This window comes from Anguilla rostrata, chromosome 14, assembly GCF_018555375.3.
Source record: "Anguilla rostrata isolate EN2019 chromosome 14, ASM1855537v3, whole genome shotgun sequence".
Taxonomy (NCBI): domain Eukaryota; kingdom Metazoa; phylum Chordata; class Actinopteri; order Anguilliformes; family Anguillidae; genus Anguilla; species Anguilla rostrata.
In genome coordinates this window covers 21378056-21393184 of record NC_057946.1, presented here as the reverse complement: position 1 = coordinate 21393184, position 15129 = coordinate 21378056, and the positions used below count along the sequence as shown (strand labels likewise).

The 15129-nt window shown below is 38.8% G+C and overlaps 1 protein-coding gene across 1 annotated transcript; it reads right to left on the bottom strand.

Moving 5' to 3' along the window:
- Window positions 1-4853: 4853 nt before the first annotated feature.
- txnl1 (thioredoxin-like 1) lies at window positions 4854-11044 on the bottom strand. Its single transcript, XM_064308110.1, has 8 exons — window positions 10775-11044; window positions 10235-10331; window positions 9563-9736; window positions 8752-8874; window positions 6758-6827; window positions 6298-6470; window positions 5547-5651; window positions 4854-5112 (listed from the first exon to the last, which is right to left on the bottom strand). Exons 1-8 carry the CDS (start codon window positions 10870-10872, stop codon window positions 5083-5085), a joined length of 870 nt encoding a protein of 289 aa, XP_064164180.1. The 5' UTR covers window positions 10873-11044; the 3' UTR covers window positions 4854-5082.
- Window positions 11045-15129: the final 4085 nt, after the last annotated feature.

The window sequence follows — 15129 nt, the reverse complement described above, 5'->3', positions numbered from 1 at the left end:
CTGGAAAAAGGTTGTACATTTCCTCGATCATTCATTCTTAATAGCAGTTAATGTTTAAGTTTGTGGTGGCGGAGGATGCGCTGAAAACAGACCTTCTGTTTTCAAAATTTGACTCAGAATCCTCCCATAGAAATATTTAGCAGACATGTGGATTAAAAACAGGAAACAGGTTTTAAAACATATAGCCGCTGCCTACCTAAGCAATAACAGTTTTTGATTTAACAGATCACGATAAATTAAGAATGTTTAGTAATCTATACAATCTCACAAAATAAAGAAATGGCAAGAGTGAAGCCAGAAGTGTTTTATATTTCATTTAAAAAATAAAAAACATTACAAGAAGCGATAAACTGACATTTTGTTTCAAGTTGACTTCCTGATGTTGGGCTGCATGTGAAATTCAATATCTTACAATTCCCGAGGAAATGTTGTGACCACATTGTCAAACACAGTTCTCTAGGTTTCGGTGGTTGTTTGAAGTTAATTTCAATTTCAACGGCCAGAGTTGTATAGTTTTTCATTCGTTTAACAGAGCCCAAGCGAAACGTATATATATTTTTTTCCACATTCACATACCAAAGTGGGAGCACGAATGTTGGAATACACCGTTTCTTAAAACTTGATTGACACCGCAAAAAAAATAAAATAAATAAAAATAAATAAATAAATTACAATCATTAAATTTACCAGGCTGGCCCAGACATAGGCTATATACACTGTAATCGAAGAGGATTTTTTTCCCCTCATTACTCGTTTTTTATTTTATTTTATTTCATTTTCTTACAATATTTAATATCACTCTTTAGTTGCCAAATTAAGGTCTGTGTTTATTTTGTGGCTCATTATTCTGTAAATAGCTAAATGTTGCTATTCATGTTTTCCCAATGTATTTTAAGTCATTTATTTGTTATTTTTCACTTGAATACAATGTCAAAATAATCCGCAAGTGCCAGAGAACAACGAATTAAAAGGAATGTGTAAAATCATAATCTTGTATTTGAGAACTCGTTAAAAAGAAAAAGAAAAACCTTTAGTGCGTTAGCGGTCAACCTAAATCCCAAATTCTCACTGTGAAAGATTACGTAAATCCAGAGATACAAAGTGCACTTAGTGACATCCTGTGGCCATTTTCTCAAATTGCATCCTTTACTGACATCACGGGACTGTACAGTTCCGTACATCCCACGGTTTGGGATAACTTTAAGCAAGGGGAGTGGTTTTAAGTACATGTGCGGCCACCGGACGAAATCAATCTGTTACGGCTCATAGCCCAATTTAGCTCTTTCATTTGGACTGTGAAATAGAGAGACAGTTGGTACGATTTATTTAATTTGTTACTACGTTTAAAGTATGTGTCACACTCATCTGTGAATTGTATCTTCAGCGTCAAGGTGAACCCTCTAACCACAAGACCAATTGCAGTGTTTTAGTAAGTAATGGATTGTTACATAACATATTGTTTCTTGACACATGTTCAAGAAAATATTATTGAATGGCTCCATTGTCCCAAAATGTCAGTATTTTGACAAATAAAGATGGTCAGGCACATGTGGACTTCACATTGCATATGACATTCTAAGAACTTTTGGTTAGGAACTGTAACGTATGCAACAAACCACTGATGAGACAGATTTGAAAATAAAACCAGAAAAAACAGGTTACGTACTGTAGTAAGTATCTATCACTATTCAGTAAGTAAATATTATTATTATTATTATTATTATTATTATTATTATTATTGCTGTTATTATTATTATAATAATTGCTTTTATTATTGTTGTTGTTGTAATAATTGATTTTAAAATATGACTAATAATAATAATAATTATTATTATAATTATTATTATTATATAAAAATAGTCAATAAAAGAACACCTATAGTGGAGTGCAACGTCAGCTCATTTCTTCTGCTGCCTTTGGCAACATACTCTGATCTTGGCAGCAAACGTAGCTGCTCAGCACCATATGATGTCTCCACAGAGAGCAAGAATAGTAAATGTACACCACAGCTACGTAAACAGTGTTTTTAATCGTTATTATATATCGTAATTTCATTCGTTTTATATAGTCATGTATCGGAGGAGAAGCGCGGATGTCTTGGTTCTCCCGATTTGGCAGGGTGGCTCGCGCATGGAACGCGGCTGCGGTTGAATTCCAAATTGCGCTGTGAATTGGGTTCGACCGCAAATTTATTTATTTTTATTTTTTTAAAGAAAGAAACTCATGTATGCAACTGCCAAAAGTTCCTTTGGGACAACAAAGTATATTTCAGCTTTAACATCCTACATTTTCAGATTAGGTAGCTTGCATTTCAGACAAAGTCCACTAAGTGTCTCTGTAGTCACTCAAGTTAAATACTACAATGTTCATGCATAATAAATTGTGCATAGTTGGAATTAACAGTTAACAGAGAGGATTCAGGTAACCTGAGATGTGAAGATTTTAAGGATTGCTTAACAAGCGGTGCCTAGCTAATAAAGCCTAATAGAATTGGACTACAGAAATAGTCAGGTCCATAAATACTTGTACATTGACAAAGTTATTATTTTAGCCATCTACCACACCATATTGGAGTTGAAATTGAATAATGAATATGAGCTTAAAGTGCAGACCTTCAGCTTTAATATGAAGGTATTTACATCCAAATTGGGTGAACGGTGTAAGAATTATAGCACTTTTTATATGTGGTCCCCCTTTTTTAGGGACCAAAGGTAATTGGACAATTGGCTGCTCAGCTGTTCCATGGCCAGGTGTGTGCTATTCCCTCAGTATTTCATTTACAAGTAAGCAGATAAAAGGTCTAGAATTGATTTCAAGTGTGGCATTTGCAATTGGAATCTGTTGCTGTTAACTCTCAATATGAAGTCCAAAGAGCTGTCACTGTCAGTGAAGCAAGCCATCATTAGGCTGGAGAAAGAAAAAAAACCCATCAGAGATAGCAAAAACATTAGGTGTGGCCAAATCAACTATTTGGTACATTCTTTAAAAGAAAGAACGCACTGGTGAGCTCAGGAACACCAAAAGGCCTGGAAGACCACGGAAAACAACTGTGGTGGATGACAGAAGAATACTTTCCCTGGTGAAGAAAAACCCCTTCACAACAGTTTGTCAGATCAAGAACACCCTCCAGGAGGTAGGCGTATTTGTGTCAAAATCAACAATCAAGAGAAGACTTAACCAGAGTAAATACAGAGGGTTTACAAGATGTAAACCATTGGTAAGCCTCAAAAACAGGAAGACCAGATTAGTTTACCAAAAAACATCTAAAAATCCTACACAGTTCTGGAACAACATTCTATGGACAGATGAGACAAAGCTCAACTTGTACAATAATGATGGGAAGAGAAGAGTATGGAGAAGGGAAGGAACTGCTCATTAACCAAAGCATACCACCTCATCTGTGAAGCATGGTGGAGGTAGTGTTATGGTGTGGGCATGTATGGCTGCCAGTGGAACTGGTTCCCTTGTATTTATTGATGATGTGACTGCTGACAAAAGCAGCAGGATGAATTCGGAAGTGTATAGGGCTATATTATCTGCTCAGATTCAGCCAAACGCTTCAAAACTCATTGGACAGCGCTTCACAGTGCAGATGGACAATGACCCGAAGCATACTGCGAAAGCAACCCAAGACTTTTTTAAGGCAAAGAAGTGGAATGTTCTGCAATGGCCAAGTCAATCACCTAACCTGAATCCAATTGAGCATGCAATTCACTTGCTGAAGGCAAAATCCCCCAAGAACAAGCAGGAACTGAAGACGGCTGCAGTAGAGGCCTGGCAGGGCCAATTTTTGGGGGGGGGGGGTTGCTACGTATAAAAATGTTTGTAGTTCCTACATTGTTCATACAATATTTTTGACAAAACCCTTAAATTAAAACTGAAAGTCTACACTTAAATCACATCTTGATTGTTTCATTTCAAATCCATTGTGGTGGCATACAGAGCCAAAATGATAAATTGTGTCACTGTCCAAATACTTATGGACCTGACTGTATAGCCTTATTTACAGCATATCTGAAAGAAGAGAGCATATTACTGATGACTACATCCCCAATTCAGACATAAACCACTGAAGATCACAAGCATCATTGCATCATGACACCCCAACTTTAGCCATTTGTTTTCCCGGTACTGTAAAATAAACATTGTCTAAGAAGTTCTTAGCTTCATTGTGCAGTGATATTTCAGTTCTAACCAGGGACATTTTGCAACTGCATCTGCCAACACTGCATTAACTGTGAAAATGTTCTCCATTCTTACTTACTTCTTCCAGTATTTTCATTTTAAAAAACGTGTTTCATAAACGCATGTGCTTTGTGTCGCATTTTAAAAAGGCTATATATTTCAGCCTGTACATATGGACAGGGCCTCTATTGATGGGGTTACTGATGTTAATAGATTTCAATGTGCACCAAAATGACACAACACAAAAGCTACACAATGCTGAAAAAAAACCGCAGTGGAATTTATAGCTTAGCGTTCAGTTTCAAAAATAGGCACCAAGCTAGAGAATAAGTGGACAAAGTAGTTATATTTGAACCCTGCAGAATAAGTTCAGTTATGATTGGTTACACTTAAGAGTATTCCATCAGCCTACAACTCTTTTCCAGCAATAAGCATTTTGATTGGAAAGAATCTCAAAATAAGAAATATGCATCCATCCACAAGTTGGAGATTTATGTTATATCTCTCTTATATCTTTATATCTCTCATTGCTGGAAGAGGTTCCAGAATAAAAATGGCCACCAGAGAGACCTACACAGCAGCAATGCATAACATGCTAGAGAAATGACTCTGGCCAACATGGAGCAGAGTATTCAAAGCACCGCGGACATGAGGACAGAGACATCGGCTTGCCTTTGAAAAAGGATCGATTTTATTTACAGCTTCTTCTCGATTACAATAAAAATGATTGACTGGACTGCCTCGGCCAAAGCGGCCATTTTGCCCTCGGGGGGAAAAGACGGGGACAGCGTCAGGTGAGAGCTGTCGGTGGGTGTTACACTGGAGCTAACCGGCACGCTTTGGTAGAGGGAGGTCCGTGGAGGAACCGCAGCAGGATTTCCAGTCGTCCAGTCCCCTTCAGTGACTCTCTCCCTTCTTACCCATAACCTAAGTTCAGAAGACACACAGGTTTTCCTTTTTACCAAATATACCTTTTGTTCCATAACTGCATTTTCAGTAGGAAATATATACAGAATGCCCACGTATAGGCTGAGATCCTGAAACAACCTTGTCTGTATAAATATTGCATACAGGAATTAGAAAAAATAATCATAATAATAATTGTGAGATATCAAGAAAAGGTTCTAATGGGCCAGTGCTTAGACTATATTGCTCAGTAAACAGCAATGACATTTAGAATGAAGCACGCAAGTATGGACACACAATCTGCACATGAATGAGGTAGAACTACTCAGAATTTAACAAAAAATTAAATAGCAACAATATCCTTTGCCTGAAGCATCTGATATTGTGTACACTGTTTTCCATGAATTAGAAAATCTGTTATAATTGAAAAATAAAAATTGAGTGCATCCTCTTACCCGTTTGAAGTCATTCATGTTTGTTACTTGTACAGGGGTCCCGATAAAAGTTAAATAATTAACTTTTGTTGTTTCCTCATCTCCTTGGTTGGACTTTATAAATAGCTGTAAGAATAAAACTTAAGGGGTTGAGAAACCTCAAAAAAGCACTAATAGCCATCACCTTTATTACATTTCAAATGACATATTTCATATTACAAGAGCTACATAATTTATTTTCCTGAATTCAACTTGAGACAATGTCAGTACCCTTCCCAAGTCTCATGCAACATCAGTCACAACACAGGAGGAATACTTGTAGGTTTGCAGTACATTTCAACAAGAGGTTTTCTTCACACCTCTTCTCGTAGTCATCATGCTTTTAGAAAACAAAACTTCACTCAAAAACCGCCATTATCAGGTAACCATGTGACACGCTATATCACTAATCACCACTAGATGGCAAACTTGCACTTACCATTGGATATTCTGACAATTCCGCAGTACTTAATTATTCAATTTTCTAAATAATATTTATTTTATTTATATCTACATACTTGTGGCATGTAAAAATCTTTACAATCATTTTTTATTTTATTTTAAAACACACTGAAAGTTCTAATCCAGTTTATGTACAATAAATCACTTTAAACAGCCAGATTAAAAAGCCACAATTATAAATAAATAATTTCATTAAATTTTCTAAGGAGTAACTGTTGAAAAACAACATGGCAAAAGAATTTCAAACGGCACTTGACGGATCTGCACTCACAGTGACGCTGTTGACGTTCTGGAACTTGACGTAGCGCAGGGCTACCAGGCTGTCCTCCTTGACGTCGTCTTCGGACAGCTCCAGTGTCTGGGTGGCTTCGCTCCTCTCTGCGTCGTCGAAGTCCATCGAGCGAGGCAGGTTGATGAAAATCTTCACACACTTTGGTGCTTGAGCTGCGTGTGTGGCACAAAAGGGGAGGGGCATTAACAAAACATTCCTATTTTTCCCACTGATTTCAGCTTTTAAAGTACATATTTGTTATGCAGTTTGATTAGTCTTGCACAAACAAGACAAAGTTGAAAAAAGAAATGGTTGTTTTTTCTGCCCATCTCTGAAATACTCTGAAGAAACAGAAATTCACTATCAAGGAAGACAGTGACCACTACTAAAAGAGAAGACAAATATTTGTCCATTTAGGCTGATAGAACTTGTTTTACGTATTCTAAAAAAGGGGCCTCACCCAAATCAGTGGAATGGAGTTTCATGGAGAACAGCTTCACTGGCTGGTTGAAGGCCATTGTAATGAGAAGCTGGAAAACAAAACAGCAGCACATTCATTAAAATAAACAAGAAGCGCCCCCGTGTGGAGCACTACAGAACACGCAGAGATGACTCGCGAAACTGGATATGGTATATATTTTTCTCATCAGTCAAAAGAGGAAGAAACTTTAGAAGCAGTTCGGTAGAATGCAAGGGAAACTGCATCTTTATTTTGACTGGCCATGTTCAGCAGTGTACATCTGAGACTGAACACAGTTCAATACAAGAAGCATTCAGTTCTATGCCAACTGCTTTCTGTTTCAAAATCAATGCAATACAGTAAAGCAGAAACATCAAATACTCAATTACTCCCCAACTATAACATTACCTTCCACACAAAAGATCCACTCTTCACTCTGTATCTACTATGACACACAACTACAATGCAGGCATCCTTCTGAGGATTCCAAAAACAGCTACGGTAAGGGTGCATTCTATAAAGTAAAAAAGTATACCCGTCTGCCTGTTAAATGGTGGTCTGATACCGCTATGCATGGTGGGAAATATTTCAAGATTAAACTTACACTGTGAAATAGGCTGAATAAAAGATAGAGAGAAGTTTTGAGGAGAAACTCAAACTTTAAACCCAAATTAGCAGTCACACCCAGTGGTTACAGATTATTAGTGGGCTGGATTCAGCAACACAACTCTTGCTATCTTTCATATTTTTTCAACTTTTTGTGAGCAATTTTTGTGGTCACTCCATAGAGGGTCACTCATGGATGTTTAGTGGAACACTTTAGTAGGACGCATGCGCAGGTGGTCACTCACTCACTCATGGACGTTTAGTAGGACGCACTTCCAAGGGCACAAGATTTTTATCGCCTAACATTACTTTAGCTAACCCTAACATGTTAGCGTTAAGCCTACTCTAGTTAACCTAGTTAGCGCGTACGGATGCTATCCTGCACACATGAGTAGGAGCTACAGACATACTGCTGCTTTTTTAGGTACCTATTTGGACCCAATATGTATTTTGAAATTTTGTATGAGTTGTTTTGTTTTCCAGAACCCACAGTGCACTAAAAACAGGACTATAAGAAAGCTAGTGACATTATGAGCTCTATATTTGAGGGTGGAAATTTGTTACTTCAGACCCAAAGAAACACACCCAAACTAGAACAACCTTTATGAATACCTGCCATTAGTACCCATAAAGCTAGCAACTCACTACATCTGTGGCAGATTTGTAATCCTGGTTACTTTGGCCTGGACAAATTAAACATTATTATAATGAGTGATTATTGCACTTTCCCTATGCATAGAACATAAGTCTGTCTCATTTCTTTAATAACCATGAGCAATGTTTTGGACACTACCATATCGTACACTGCCTCCATTCAACACTTGAGCCTGAGCCCAGCTATTGAAGATATATGATCAGTTATCCTAAAACAGGGTTATCACTGTTTTTAAGACATGTATTTTCCCCAACATTTTACATGACCAACACCTGTAAGATATAAAGGGGGAAATAAGGATCGCAGACTAGAGGTGGGGAGGTGAGGGGCAGGGAAGGGGAGAGATTGTGATGGCAGACTGGAGGTGTGGAGGTGGGAGGTAGACTGCAATCGCAGACCGGGGCACCTGTGGTTTAAGCCTATGATGTTGAACTAAAAATATTTTCCGGGACAACTAATTGTTTTCCAGAACATTTGGGCTATTTTCTCATTTTCCATGACTTTTCAATGACTGAAAAACCACATCAAAAAAATGTTTACATGTTTTCCAGGACACATGGAACCCCTCTTTCTTCTGACAGACACACAACAAAGTAATAAGAACAACAACCTACACTCCAACTCCAAAGCACTTAATTCCACTAAAGATAACATTTGGCCTATATTCATTTACATAATGAACGGACTGATTAATGGCGGTTCCTGCAGTAGCCCTTCGGTGGATCTCACTCACCTGCTCGTCACAGTCGGACTCCAGGAAGGAGGAGTCTTTCACTAAGCAGTTGTCGAAGCCGTACTCGTCGCTCTCGTTTAGGCACTCGCACCCGGCTTTGTTCACAAAGGGCATGAGGTCCATCTGAAAACACACAACACACTGCCTTTCACTTTGGGTTCGGAGCCACACGTGCGCCGACGCACCCGCTCCAGGGGCTGCTCCAATCCCGCCAACCAGAGCGGAGGAAGAAGCACGCAGAACCACTCTGACCACCGTCTTTCAGCTTACACTCTTCTGTTTTTTTTCCCCCCGGCTGGAACTGTCAGTTCTATCTATGGAGGTACCGCTAAGCCACATAAGCACGAGTAAATGAAGCAGAAGCACGTGCCCGCCTTTCATGTGAGCCAGTGACTTTTACTGGAAAGGTGCACCTCGTAGGCTTATAATCACAGATGAAAACCCTTCACATCCTTAGAAGGAACTAAGGCAACAGTGGGCGCTAAGGCTAGTATGGTCAGTCGGCTCCTGATGTCACCCATCCTCAAACCTGCGACGTCCACACTACAGGGCATCTAGTGCAGACTCGTGAGAACCACTGGGAACTTCCCTCTGATCACTGAGCAGCAACAAATTCTCTCCTGATATGAAACTTTTGGACTTTGCTACTCTTCATGGGCACATCAGAAACATTGAGAACTAAATATACTCTTTAGAGTGCAGAAAATAATCACTGGGATTATTTTAACTGTGTCCCTTTTAAGTCTTGGGTAACAAAAATAAGCTCTGCTTTTTACTGAAAGAAAAACCACCCCCCCTCTGTCATACTCACATATCCTTTGGGGATGTCCGAGTCCTCACTGCTTCCAGGATCATTCTCCACGTGCTGTTTTATCTTTTCCTCTAAACCCGATGCATCCGCACCCTGATACTGATCAATCCGTACTTTGTTCCGGAAGAACAAAAATGTTGGTGTGGCTGAAATATTGTTGGCAGCAGCAGTGGCCTGTACAGGAATGAACACGCATGTACATCAAGATGGTATGGTTTCAGACTACATTATGCATGAGAACAAGCAACCAAAGGCTAGCAACTCCAAAGTACATGCACAGTTTCAGTGGAGTTTGTGGGTAACTCCTGGCATCATAACAACTAGTAAAGCTGATATAGCAGCTGTGGAAGATACTGACCCTCATTTGTACAATATTACGACAGAATAGTCCAAAGGTATTTACGAGATTCCAAACAACACACACACACAAACCGTATCCATGTGCACAAAAGGAAACGTGTATTTTATAATGCTAATAGGCACTTTTAAATAAATTAATCTACAATCTCTTTTTCCTATCTTTAGCAAAGCTTTCGGTGCTCTGTGCTTTGAATACGAGTTTTATACGTACTTTTCGATAACTTAAGCATTCATACCTGATTATGATAAAAGCTGAACTGGTACAAGTAACTTAGTCTCTCTCAGCTGTGTTTATGGTGTACATCATCTTACCTGACACACGTGGACATCTACTTCAAGAAACACAACCTGTGGATACTTGTTACTCAGCATGTTGAAAGCAGGAGCTATTCTTACACAAGGTCGACATCTGAAACAAAATTTGGAAAATATTTCAGCATATTTTCACAAACGTCGATAATGTATAAAGAAATTACACAATCTGACAAAGAGCATATTTTACTTCAACAGAGATTTCAAGAAATACACTTCAATATACCACGTCTGGTTGTTATAGTGATGTTATTTAGAGACTAAAAAGCACTGACTGATAATTAAAATGTTTAAGGGAATTATAGCTGCAGAACCTGAAGCGAGATAAGGCCACTAGCTAGCTTGGAAGTCACAATTGAGTCACAAGCGATCAAATCACAAATGGTCTGTAAGTTCATCTTCGTAAAGCAGCTAACCAACACAAGCAAACCAGCAGTAGGTCGTTTATGTTTTCGGTAATCGAGCCAGCTAGGAGGCTAGCTATTCGTACGTTAGCACGATCATGACGAAACGGAGCCTGGGACTAGATTTCAGCCTCACCCGGCCATTGTGAACTTCACTACGGCGAGTCTTGAGCCGGCGCTTGTAAGTTCAGGTTGGAATTCTGAATCATTCCCGATTACCTTCACGCCTACCATTTTACAAAGTATTGCTACAAGTGCTTTTTTCGCCAACGAAAATCCGTGTAGAAGAATGGCACAACAAACAAAATACTTGAAAATGAAACTACAGTAGCTATTACAAGTCAGTTTTGGAATCAAACGCTTCCCCCAAGCGTCTTACTTGACGGCAGGTTAGCTACCCACCAATCAAAGGACGCTGATCTCTAACGAGGCGTGGCCGTAAGAAAACGATATCATAAAGTGCCATCAACCGTCGCAAATATGCCAGAAAATTGCAGTACGGTGAGGAATTTCCTCATGTTTTTATCGGCCCGGTTTTTGCAGTGTCACTCCTCACGAGAATAGAGTTAGTCGGTGTTTTTGTGGCCGAGAAAGCAAACAACAATGGTTCGATAAATGGTTTTATCGATGTAAAAACAAATGTTCATACATCTCGTAGCTAGAAAAAAATAATTATAGCCATATTTGATAACAAGCGGATATAACCAAGGTTTAACTCCTATGACAATAGGAGTTGTTACCAGCTGCAACTTATTTTAAAAATTTAAGACCGTCCCAGTCCAGAATCATTTTACAGATATAAAGTAGATTATTGGCAAATACGGGCTGTTCTGATAAGGTACATTTTTTGTATCCTTGGTCAATTAAAGAGGCTGGAAAGTGGGGTTGGTATTGTGGCAGTGAGTTGTGGCTCTGGAAATATGGATCTGGCTGAGTTGGATGTCATTCTACTGCTACAGGCTCTAATTTTTCCTTGGTTTCTTCTCCATTTCTGTGGGCATCTCCATCATTGTAGTATGTTAGCGCTGAACCAGATTTGCAGTCCTACTGACTATACCCACTAGTTACACTGGTCCACTGCCAGAACTCCGAGGATGGCCCGCCGTTTTTTCCTGGCCAATGCCATAGCCAAGCAGCCTGCCATCTCACTACAGGGGTCAAGTTTTTGTGGCCCTTATCTGCAGTTTAAATGAATCTTGGCACATTTCCAAATTCACTCTACCATAATTTGCTGCGTTTATATGCCTGAGTTTAAAATGTATACCTGGGTCACTATAACTGCCAATGTTTTTTTTAATCTTCCAAAATCAACAACAAAATGACACACTCGGATACATTTCCTGAACTAATATGGTTGGTTTTTGACATTGAGAACTTTTAAAACATTCATGGGTCAGACACAAATAGAATGTTTAAAAAACAGAAAGACCAAACCCTTGGGCATGAAGCTGAATTTTTAATGTTACAGTGCTGTCTAATTTGTCCACATTATACCAAACAGGAACCACACCATTTGTTTGTGACAAATTTACAACACCATTAGATCAGATTTAGGATGGACTGTTTTTAATCACCATAACCTGTTAGTCTAGTGCCCTTGTGACTACCATCAGCACTCCCACCAGGACCAAGTTGAATGATACCAAAGTTGAGTAACTTTCTTATCCTTAGTCTCCGCAGATCAGTCCTGTTTTTATTGCACAACAAAATCAGACTCTTGAGACTATAATATGTTTCACTCAGGAGTAGGTGATGGGTTGGGAAAGCTTTGCCGATAAAATCTAAATTATGGAGATGCATGGGGTTGCTCTAGATCGCATAGCTCTGACCACTTTAGTTCTAGTTATGTAAAAATAAAATTTATATTAAACATTTATAAAATATCATAATATTGACTGAATATAAATAACATACTATAAACATAGCCTGCCACACTTACACAGTGATGCTATGTGGTATATTATGTCTGTTTAGATATATTTTGTGAATAGGGAGATTATCAGCAGCTGTATTTTGATGGATAGTCTTATGTTGATTTCTTGCTAATTTAGGGAAGCTGTACATCTCTGAAAAAGGGCCAAGCTGTTGATGAAAACATCTTGGCCAGGTAAACTCGTCTTGCTGAGTTTAGCAAACGCTCCTGCTTCCACCACATTTTTTGTATCTGGATATTTGTACTTGGTCAGAACATTTTTATTTTTAAACTGGCTGACAGTTTATTTTTCATTGTAGCAATTTTTATTTTACTAAGATTTGGCATTTTTTGGGAAAGAAAGAACAGTTTCCAGATATATATGGAGTCAGAAATTGATGGCAAGATAATTTGCAAAATGAAAAACTATCAGCTTACCTGTTCAGTATTGACATTTTACAGCTGTGCCCTTGAGTTAATAATAAAGATTGTTGTGTCTCTGTGTTTTCATTTCTCAGGTTGATCTTTGGCAGCATAGACTGTGATCTCAGAAACGCAGCTGAAGGGCACAAACATACTGCAGAAAGAACAGGTGGAAAACACCACCAAAGAAAAGAAAGGGGCATTGTGTGAGAGAGTGGCGAGAGGGAGAGGTGCTGAGAGAAGGAGTAATGCTGGAGAAGGTATCCAATGAAAGCACAGTTGCAATGGCCTGGTATCGAATCAGGACCCTGCCAACTTAAACTGTTGATGGAAAACATGCAAGTTGGCATTTAATTGGCAGTAGCATTGCCTGGGGGGTGGGGGGTGTGAGTCAACGGTACATTTGTGTGCATACCTACATATCATTGATCCCATCTCCTCTGCCTCAATGTCTGTGCAGGTTTAACTGGTGGGTTGCAGTGTGAAAAAATATTCAATATGTTTGTGCTTAAGCTGCAACAAATGCCAGCTAGTCAGTACTGCCCACAGTTGTGCCCAGGGAGCTCACGTGGAGTATTGGAAAAAGTGGGCATGTGTAATACAGTATACTATCGTTTTCAGAAAGATGAAGAACTAAAAAAGGGAATGTAAGCCCATTCAAATTGGTTAATAAGAACAGCATGCTACAGAAAACAACCAGTTAGAAACTGTTGCATCAACAGCTGGATTCAGTGGTTTTGTTCAATCATAGTCATCTAGCCTGACTGGTCTCCAGGCTGATTAACACTTCCTGTGCCTCAGTGGCATATGTTCCCCTGTTGCTGAAAGATTAAGTACCATCTCAGTTCAGATTACTTTCAAAGCATCAACGGAGTGGTGTGGAGCACAAACAGTGCCATTTAATATTACTCTGGTTTACCATTTCTGTGTCAATGCTACAATACCCTGCTTCTGTCCACTGAAAGTACTTTTGGGGTTTACAGTGGTCCCATTTTAGGGCCATTTGCTCTGGAAAATTGATGTTTGCTAACTGGAAAAAAAAATTAGGAGCACATCTACTAATTGGGATACATTAGTGTGTTCCTATTTTTTTCCAACTTAGTTAGCGTAGAGCTTTGACTATATGGAAGTTTGAGGTGAAGGAAAACAATGTCTATGAAAGATGTGCCAAATACCACTTTTTATCGTTTTTGAAAAATCTGAAAAAAAAACAAAACATTTTTTTTCAAATACCACAACATTTAACCACCCTCACAGGACTCATGTTTCTACCGCACTTTATAGCTTCAGTGCCTAAGGCTGTTGGTGGTATGGTAGTATGATGGGGTGATTCTGTTACTTGAAGTAAAGCAAAAAACGACTGTTTTTGACACGTTATTTCAAAATGTTTGAAGTGCGAAGTGATGTGTTGAAGCCACCCATAGGTGATCAGATCATGTCATCAGACTAACAAAAGCTTTGTCCTTTGGCCCCTGGGGGCCTTGAGCTGTGATGTGACTTCCGGGAACTAGTGCACCTAACACCAGCAGGGGGCGATGACAACCTGCTGAACAAGGAAGCGCTGTCACATGATGGAAAGAAGGATTGGGTTTTGAATATTTTTATACAGTCTATGGTTTGAATCCTGGCCAGAGGCTTTTCTGAGTGGAGTTTGCATGTTCTCCCCGTGCCTGCGTGGGTTTCCTCCGGGTATTCCGGTTTCCTCCCACAATCGAAAAACATTGACAGGGCATTGCTGCAAATGTGCATGCAAACTCAGTCAACTTACCCGGTATAAATAAATAAAAGTTAATAAATAAATATATGTGCCACTATATTCATGCTGCTTCAATATAAATACAAAAAATTTACTTAGACAATATTGTTAAAGGTAAGGAATTGCATCTTTGACAATAATATTAATGCAAATATTCTGTGTAAAATGTGTTTTAGAAATTGAAATCAAACGGTGCATGCCAGCAAAATATATAGAAATGTAGGCACAAAATGGGAATGTGAATGCTCAGAATTGATCATTTATATGATTCTCAGTATTGCAACTTTATGCCATGTTTTTTGCCATTAATTGATTTATTGTAAGAACACCATTCCTCTGCACTTTCCTTAATCGCAGAAAACTTAATCTAAATTTCTATCGCTGCAAATTATTTACCATT